Source organism: Zingiber officinale, chromosome 5A (genome assembly GCF_018446385.1).
Source record: "Zingiber officinale cultivar Zhangliang chromosome 5A, Zo_v1.1, whole genome shotgun sequence".
NCBI classification, from domain to species: Eukaryota; Viridiplantae; Streptophyta; class Magnoliopsida; order Zingiberales; family Zingiberaceae; genus Zingiber; species Zingiber officinale.
The window spans coordinates 112,959,448-112,969,644 of record NC_055994.1 but is presented as its reverse complement, the minus strand read 5'-3'; the positions used below and the strand labels follow the sequence as shown (position 1 = coordinate 112,969,644).

The following is a 10,197-nucleotide window of genomic DNA, read 5'->3' as shown; positions in this document are numbered from 1 at the left end:
AATATCGATGTCTCTCCCGTCATATAGGAGGGATAGATCCCATCTACATCACTCACATCCCTCTGCATAATTTGTTATATACCCAGTAATCGCCTTTATAGTCCACCCAATTACGGGTGACGTTTGACGAAACTAAAGTACATAACTCCTTATGTAGGGATCCATGGTGACTTCAGGTCTAAGGACTAATAGTCATACTAATAGCCACATGAGAAAGTATATGACACTCATATAACGATCCATGATACTTTCTCATGGCGGGTCATTCAGTATACATTCTCTAATGCATACCCATGTGTCAGCTTGATATCTCTATATCCATGACTTGTGAGATCAAGTCATCGAGCTGACCTACATGCTAGTCTTATTGTATTAACATTGTCCCTGAATGTTAATACTCGACTAGGAATGATTTAGAGTAGTGTTCCCTATATCATCTCACTATCGATTCAACTAATCGATTGATATAGGTATGAACGTTCTACTCAAGGACGTTACTATACTTATTTTATCTGACACTAATACAAATAAGCATAATAACCAAAAACCAATGCCTTTATATATATACAAGAATATGATATACATGAGTCCATACAATCATCAAATGATTGGCTCTAGGGCTCTAACTAACAGAAGGTACACCTTCCTCAAGTCACTCTAGACTAGATGAATCTAGTGAGCATACAGAACTGAGAAGGAGCAAGAGGCAACGTGTGTCTACGGATTTAGGCCAGGACTTTATCACCTATAATATAGAAGGTGACCCTGTGACATATAGAGATGCTATGGCTTCTCCTGAAGCTAAACACTGGAAAGAGACCATTAAAAGTGAAATGGACTCTATTATCTCTAATGCCACTTGGGAGTTGGTAGATTTACCTCCTGGGTGTGCCACTATAGGATGTAAATGGATGTTTAAGAGAAAACTAAAACCTGATGGGTTAGTAAATAAATTCAAAGCCCGCCTAGTTGCTAAGGGATTCAAACAGAAAGAAGGGATTAACTATTTTGACACTTATTCTCCTGTTACCAGAATTACTACAATCCGAGTGTTAATAGCATTGACATCCATATATCATCTTGAGGTCCATCAAATGGATGTCAAAACGGCATTCCTAAATGGAGATCTTGAAGAAGAGATATATATGGATCAGCCTGAGGGACATGTAGTCTCTGGAAATGAGAATAAAGTTTGTAGGTTAGTCAAATCTCTTTATGATTTGAAGCAAGCCCCAAAGCAGTGGCACGAAAAATTTGATAGAGCTATGCTATCGTTTGACTTTGAAATGAATGACTCTGATAAATGTGTGTATGCTAAAATGAAAGGTGATAATTATATTATCTTATGTTTATATGTAGATGATATTCTACATTTTGGTTCTAACATTTCTATTATTAATGAGACTAAGGCCCTCTTATGTGGTAAGTTTGATATGAAGGATATGAGTTGTGCTGACATGATTTTAGGACTGAAGTTGACTCGTTCAACTGATGGAATAACAATTTCTCAGTCACTCTATATTGAGAGAGTATTAGAGAAATATGGCTATAGCCAAGTTAAATCTGTCGCCACACCCTATGATCCTTCAAAAACTCTCCACAAGAAAAAGAGTGGTGTGACAGTGTCTCAATTAAGATACTCACAAATCATAGGTAGTCTAATGTATTTAGCAAATTGTTCTAGACCTGATATTTTTTTTGCTATAACGAAATTGAGCAGGTTTACCAGCTATCCGAACAGAATGCATTGGGATGCATTAGACAGAGTACTCAGATACCTAAAAGGCATTATATCCTTGGGCTTGTGGTATGGGAGATTCCCTGCAGTCCTGGAGGGATATAGTGATGCTAGTTGGATAGTTGACACTGCTGAGTGTAAAGACGTTACTGGTTATGTCTTTACACTTGGAGGTGGTGCAGTTGCTTGGAGGTCTCTTAAACAGATGATTATAACCGGTTCTACATCTGAGGCAGAATTGTGTGCTTTGGATACCACAGTAATTGAAGCTGATTGTCTTAAGGGTCTTCTTTCTGAAATTCCCTTGATGATAAAGTCAATACCTTCTATTTCAGTACATTGTGATAATCAAACAACAATAGCTCAGATTAGAAGCTCCAAGTATAACCAGAAACAGAAGAGACATGTACGAATAAGATTAAAGTCTATTCGTGAGTTAGTGTCTCTTGGAGTGGTGTCATTGGACTTTGTAAGTTCAAAAGACAATATTGCTGATCCACTCACTAAAGGACTTAATTATGAGAAAATCAAGAGATCCGGTAAGGGAATGGGACTGAGGCCTATCCTGGTTTCATCTACAATGACAACCCAACCTATCTGATTGGAGATCCCAAGAAATAGGTTCAATGTGGTATAAACAAGTTATAAGGGTGAACCGTAAGCATCAAATTGATTGAGATGTAATCTCATAGTCTCTTCCCTGGATAGATGTTTGACTGCTAGTAAGGATGAGCTTAGGAGCTCTTAATGAGTTCATGGTCTTAATGATAGGATGCTCACAGTATGAATGATGAATTAGCTAACAAATGAATAGGCAGGTCCAATTGAAGCAAAGAACATGTCAAAGATAATTTCAAGTGAGTCTAAAAATTTAATTCAATTGACTAATGATGGAATAGTCGACTAAAAGGTAGTAACATTCAGATAACAATCGTTGGAATAGTCTAAGAATAGTGGATTAGTCAAATGATCAATGGTAACCACTTGGCTGATGATGATAAATCAAAAACTATAAATATAGAGCCAAAGTAGCTCAAACAATATATCAAAAGTTCATTCTACAGCATTCAAACAACAATGAAAAGTCCTGCATTTACAATATGATTCAGCGGTTTTTAAATTTGTTAGTTTAATTTTTATTTTGCAGTTTTCTTTACTATTATTGTTGTTCGCTCTCAAATTGAATTGGTTAGAAATTATAAATGAGAAATTAAAAGGTTTAAATGTCTTTTGGATAGTTAAAGAGTGATATCTTATGAAGAGGTAGTGTGCCTCTTAGAAAAGGATGCGATTTACATCATCCAATTCAAAATGAATGGATGAGATCTAATTGAACCAAGAGGTTCTTATAACCCTTTATTTAGTATATATAAAGTCTCTCACATCCTCATTTCACTCACTCAATTCCTTCCAAGCAAAGCAAGCATTGCATTCCATACTTGCATTGGAGAGCTCGAGAATCTTTCTTCGGTTCGGAGGTCTTGCGATTTGCAGTGCTGCTATCTCAAGATAAAGTCCTTGTATATTGGAAGATGATTGTCGTGTTCCGTGAGTACCATGTGCGGGGCAAATTCATCTTAAAGATATAGAGTCTCTAACTCTAGCCTCGACTCAACCAAAACGGTGGTATACCGTCATTCTACCCACGCTCAGATTGCACCAATACAAAGATCCCAACAATTTTAAGACGATTTTTTTTTAATCGTGCAAACTTATGGATGGGATCAACTATGGTTCGACCTCCATTCCACACGGAGAAAATTCGGAGAAGTTCAATCAAACCGACTTCAAACGATGGCAGCAAAAGATATTGTTCTACCTGACAACGCTAAACCTCATATGATTTTTGCATGAAGACCCACCGGCTGCTACGGAAGGCAAGTCCGATAATAAGGCTACATGCGATACGTGGACGGATGGAGATTTCCTATGCCACAACTACGTTCTCAAGGCATTGGACAACACGTTGTATAATGTGTATTGTTCGATAGAAACGGCAAAATCTCTGTGGGAATCACTTGAAAAGAAATACAAAATCAAAAACATTGGATTGAAGAAATTCATCGTCGGATGGTTTCTGGATTTCAAGATGATGGATTCCAAGAGTGTGACATCTCAAGTCCAAGACATGCAACTAATAATGCATGATCTGGATGCCGAAGGCATGAAGCTGAACAAGTCGTTCAAAGTAGCCGTGATAATCGAGAAACTCCCTTCATCATGGAAGGATTTCAAAAATTACCTAAATCACAAGCAAAAGGAGATGAGACTTGAAGACCTAATCCTTAGGCTACAAATTAAGGAAGCTAATCAAAAGATGTCCGACTCCAAAGGAACAAAGCGGGTAGTCGACGAGATGTCGAACCTGGCTAAGACAAAAGCCAAAAAGCTGAACCAATCCAAAAAGAAGGCTCAAGGCAAGAAATTCAATGGCACATGCTACAACTGCGGAAAGCCAGGACACATGTCCAAAGACTGTAGACGCCTGAAGAAACCAACCAAGAGTCAAAAGGATGCTGTGAACCAGGTCATAACTTCCAATGACATGGAATTGGATCTCACTTCAGTCGTGTTTGAAGCCAACACGGTGATGGATAACCCGAAGCAGTGGTGGATCGATACTGGAGCAACACGTCATATTTGTTCTGATAAGGCGATGTTCTCCAAGTATACTCTGATAAGTGGAAGAAAGCTCTATATGGGCAATTCCACGACATCCCCCGATTGTCGGACTCGAGAAGGTTGTACTGAAAATGACATCTGGGAAAGAGTTAACGCTCATTGATGTGCTCCATGTTCCCAACATCATAAAGAACCTAGTTTCTAGATCGACACTTGTTAAAGCCGGTTTCAGACTAGTGTTCCAGTCAAACAACTTTGCACTTATGAAGAATGGTGTATTCGTAGGTAAGGGGTACTTAGAACAAAATCTGTTCAAAATAGTTATAATGATTGTACACCATGACTTTGATGGTAATAAAATAAAAGCTTCCAGCTACGTTGTTGAGTGTTTTAATTTATGGCATGATCGACTTGGGCATGTCAATAATAATACTCTTAAATGTCTCGTCAAGTTAAATTTATTACCGAATGTCAATATGGGCAAAACACACAAATGTGAAGTGTGCGCGGAAGCAAAAATGACGAGACTAACTTTTCATTCAGTGGAAAGGTCAACGACTCCTTTAGAGTTAATACATAGTGATCTATGTGACTTAAAATTTGTGCAAACTAGCGGAGGTAAAAAATATTTTATTACTTTTATCGATGATTGCATAAGGTTCTATTATGTATTTCTTTTAAGAAGTAAAGACGAATCCTTAGAAGCTTTCAGAACCTATAAAACAGAAGTTGAGAATCAACTTGATAAACAAATTAAAATAATTCGTAGCGATAGAGGTAGAGAATATGATGCACCGTTTGATGAGTTTTGTTCAAAATCTGGCATTATCCATCAGACAACGACGCCTTACTCACCTCAATCAAATGATGTTGCCGAATGTAAAAATCAGACATTAAAGGAAATGATGAATGCCTTGTTAATAAATTCATACTTATCCTAAAACTTGTCGGGGAAGCTATATTATCAGCAAACCACATTCTCAACAAAATCCCTCACAAGAAAAACGATAAAACACCATATGAGCTATGGAAAGGTCGTGAGTCATCATACAAATACCTGAAGGTGTAGGGGTGCTTAGTAATGGTCGAAGTACTCAAGCCAAAGCAAGTAAAAATTGGACCTAAAACGTTCGATGTGATATTTGTCGGATATGCCCATGATAGTAGTGCATATCGTTTGATAGTTCACAAGTCAGGCATTCCTAATATTCATGTGGGAACAACCATAGAATCTCATAATACGATATTCTTTGAAAACATATTCTCAAATAAGAAGGGAAACATTCAAAGTAATAACAACGGAAGTTCTAACGAAAATGATATTTCTGAACTTAGTTGTCATAAAAGGACTATTGACAATCAAAGTGAAGAGCCATGTCGGAGCAAAAGGGCTAGAGTTGAGAAATCATTCGGGTCGAACTTCATGACTTTTATGTCAGAAATGCACCCAAGAACATTAAGTGAAGCTCTCTCTAGTCCCGATGCCCCATTGTGAAAAGAAGCTGTCAATAATGAAATCGAGTCCATCATGAATAACCATACTTGGGAATTAGTGGGCCTTCCTTCTGGTACTAAACCATTAGGTTGAAAGTGGATGCTAAAATGCAAGAATAAAGTTGATGGATCGATTGACAAGTATAAAGCTAGACTTGTAGCCAAAGGATACAAGCAAAAGGAAGGCAATGATTACTTCGATACCTACTCACCGATGATAAGGATTACATCCATACGAGTGATGATAGTCATCACAACACTGTTTAACCTTGAAATACACCAAATGGATGTTAATACTACGTTCTTAAATGGTGAGTTGAAAGAAGAAATCTATATGGAGCAACCCGAGGGGTTCATAGCTTCAAGAAAAGAGGAAAAGGTGTGTCGACTTGTTAAGTCGTTGTACGGACTTAAACAAGCGCCTAAACAATGACACGAAAAATTTGACAAAATAATGCTATCAAACGAATTCAAATAAATGAATGTGACAAATGCATTTATGTCAAGCACACACCTAAAGGTCATGTAATTGTTTATCTATATGTAGACGGCATGCTTATAATGGGGAGTAATCATGAGGTAATCATGAGTACAAAGAAAATATTGACCAAGATTTTTGATATGAAAGATATGGGTCTAGCAAAAGTTATATTAGGAATTAAAATTCTCAGGACATTCGATGGGATAGTTTTGACACAATGCCATTATATAGAGTCAGTGTTGAAAATGTTCAATGTGTACGATCTCTCTACAATAAAAATATCTATGGATCTAAGTCAACACTTAGTGAAAACTCATTGTGAGCTCATATCACAATTGAAATATTCTCGGTTAATAGGTAGTTTGATGTATCTCACAAACTACACACATCCAGATATTGCTTGTGTGGTAAACAAGTTGAGTCATTTTACAAGTAATCTAAACGACACCCATTAGAAAGCACTCATGAGAGTTCTTAGATATTTGAAATATACTATGAACTACGGATTACATTATAGAACGTATCCTGCTATTTTAGAGGGATATTGTGATTCTAATTGGATACCAGATACAAAAGATTCTAAATCCACTAGTTGGTATGTATTCACAATCGGTGGAGCGATATCTTAGAAATCCACATAGCAGACATGCATTGCTCGGTCAACTATAGAATCTGAGTTTATAGCACTAGACAAAGCAGCAGAAGAAGCTAAATGGTTGAGGAATTTCTTGGAAGATATTCCGAATTGGACGAAACCTATGCTCGTCGTACTTATACATTGTGATAGTCAATCGGCGATTAGAAAGACACATAGTAGTATGTATAATGGTAAGTCTTGACATCACAGATACAATACCATTAGGCAGTTGATCTCGAACGGAGTGATTGCAATCAACTATGTCAAGTCAAAAGATAACTTGGCAGCCCCTCTTACAAAGGGGCTAAGTCGAGATCAAGTATACTGCTCATCGAGAGGAATAAGACTAAAAATCTACAACTAAAATGACTGTAGTGGTAATCTAACCTTGTTGACTGGAGATCCCGGGATCTTGGTTCAATGAGACAATGAAGTTACAGAAGTTGTGTTATAGCACACGAGATATATTATCTCTATCCCAATCCTAGGATGAACTTGTGCTATCCTACACTACAAGAAAAAAGCTAAACAACAACGCTTTTTTGGCGTTGTCGTATGTACTTAAAAAGTGATGTTGTAGATAGTGTTGTAGAAAGTCATATCAAAGACAACGCTTTAAAAGCGTTGTGGTTGGTCACAAAGACAACGCTTTTTAAGCGTTGTCTTTTCGTTCTTAAAAAGCGTTGTTATAGATGCTGTTGTAAAAATGCACATATCAAAGACAACGCTTTAAAAGCGTTGTGGTTGGTCACAAAGACAACGCTTTTTAAGCGTTGTCTATTCGTTCTTAAAAAGCGTTGTTAAAGATGTTGTTGTAAAAATGCACATATCAAAGACAACGCTTTAAAAGCGTTGTGGTTGGTCTCAAAGACATTATTTTTTAAGCGTTGTCTTTTATTACTTAAAAACGTTGTCTTTTTAAATTTATAAAAAATAGTGTTTTTCTTAATTAAATAGCAAAAATTATAAAAAATACTCAAAATTTACATATAATTGAATATCCACAACCACAATCATTTTTATAATAAGACTATTTAACAAATAAATAAAACTTTATATTATACAAACAAAATGTATACATATTGATCCACAAATTAAATTTGTATCATACAAGTAAAAGACAACGACATTTGCGGACATTTGCGGACTGGTGCTGCTTAGTCCAGTAAAAGAGCTCACTTGGGACATTTGCGGACTTTGCTGCCCACCAACAGCAAGTTGCTCCTGCTCCTGATCTTGCTCCCTCAAAGCAATAATGTAATCATAGGTGCTGATTCCCTGTAAGCGCATCCATGTAGAGTAGCATGAGCTAGTTAAAGTGTCAATTTTCTCCAGAATTGATGAATAAACAACACCATATCGTTCAAATTCTACTATTTGTTTTCCACTATGGAAAATCTATCAGTTAAATAACAAGCTGTAATAGTTCAGTTGGATAATAAGTTTCAGTAATGCTCAGTGTATGGATGAATGCAAAGAATTTGAAAATATAAAAGATATATTCCTTGAAATAGAGATATTTGACCGGATACATAGGTTTGTTTTATATAAATGTAGGAGCTGTGTAACTGGTAGTGTTTGCTGTGTCACAAGTAGAAATATGAAAGTAGTGTACCTTTTTTATTAAAAGAATATGGAAGAAGAAAAGTTGTGCAACTGGAAGAGTAGCAACCATGGCTAATAAAGTGCACACAGCCTGCATTATAGAGACATTATCAAATTAGTATCAGAACCTTGAAAAATCCTCATTATGATGTGTGATTTTCATTCATTTTCTCTTCTGAGTACTCACCACCACAATGATAAAGGGTGCCAAGGAAAAGCTACTACCCAGCTTTGAAACAATTTCAGCAGAAAATCTCCTTCTCTCAACAAAACACAGTATCAGCACAAGCATCCCAACAGCCCACTGCAGAATAAGCTGGCCCAAGGTGCACAAAGCATGGAGACCAATCAATAGTCAATCAGAATGAAAAGGACCTGACATAAAATGCATTCTATGTATCAGGTCCTTCACGTACTAAGAAAATAGTATCTTCTAAGTTGATGCACACAGATGATAAATCTACACTAAGAAAATAGTGTCAATCACTATGATTAATGAATACAACTATTGGAATGGTAGGAAATATTTGTGCTTACCAAGAGAAGAGCAAACACCATGAGGATGAAGAACCTTTTGTAATTTTTTCTTCCTATGCAGTTATTGATCCACTACAAGGAAAGATGAATACTGCATATTACTACAAGATAACAAAACATATAAGGTTGTGAATGGAGAAAACCCTCACCCTGCAATGATGATCAAAGCCATCAACGCATTTGTCACAGACTCTACAATGCTTACTATATTTTAGAACCTGCAATACAAACAGATAGAAATCATTAGAGAAAAACCAAGTTAATATAAAGCACATAAGAACTTTATTTTTCTTGAAAAGATTGTGTGGCTCATCGTAAATGAGATCTCTATCACCTTTCTCCCTAATAACCAATATTCTGAATTATCCATCTTTTATGGTTATGCATTTGTCCAAAGGCCATCTGATCAAGCAATCAAAAAAAGTAAATTACTCATCTTACTGTCCTATTCTTTTTAAGACATCCTACCACACCACATGAGAAGCACCCACATTGTTTTGGTTAGCCTAGAAATTTGCAACTTATCACCTCGAATCCCAACGGTGGCATCACTCTGAATTATTGCACAACTTCTCCATCCATAGCAATCCAAACATCAGAACACGAAATGGCGAAGAAATATTACCTTAGTTAAGATGGAAGATTAAAAGTATTGATCAGGAAGAGACCAACAACTTTAGAAGCCTCGAAGTTTTAAATTTTGTCCATGCTGGTTGGCACAGGGAAAAAAATTCATTCCATCTGCCAACTGGCACACGAAAAATAACAAAACTGAAGTGTTCCTCTTTGTCGGTTGAAACCTACTATGTCACCTCATTGCCAATTGAAACCCACTGCATCCCCTCACGAGCAGTCTTCTGAACAGCCACCCACTGCATCCCCTCACGAGCAGTGTCACTTAACATGGCCAATATATATGCTTGGAGAAGATGACTTGTTTCAGAAGCTTTTTAGATCAAAGATACGAAGATGACTAGAGGATCTGGCTTTTTGACTTGAAGCTGGTTCAAAGAAGACAAATCAAATATACAAATACTAAGATGAAAGCATAATGAAGTAGTTAACTTTTTCTACTTTACCTGA

The 10,197-nt window shown here is 36.7% G+C and overlaps 1 protein-coding gene across 1 annotated transcript; it reads right to left on the bottom strand.

Annotated features, from left to right (window-relative positions):
• Window positions 1–5,719: 5,719 nt before the first annotated feature.
• Window positions 5,720–9,199, bottom strand: LOC121979909 (probable protein S-acyltransferase 22). The gene is made up of 5 exons (XM_042531886.1): window positions 9,115–9,199; window positions 8,765–8,893; window positions 8,588–8,668; window positions 8,121–8,250; window positions 5,720–5,862 (listed from the first exon to the last, which is right to left on the bottom strand). The coding sequence occupies exons 1-5, from the start codon at window positions 9,133–9,135 to the stop codon at window positions 5,720–5,722; spliced, it is 504 nt and encodes a 167-aa protein (XP_042387820.1). The 5' UTR covers window positions 9,136–9,199.
• Window positions 9,200–10,197: the final 998 nt, after the last annotated feature.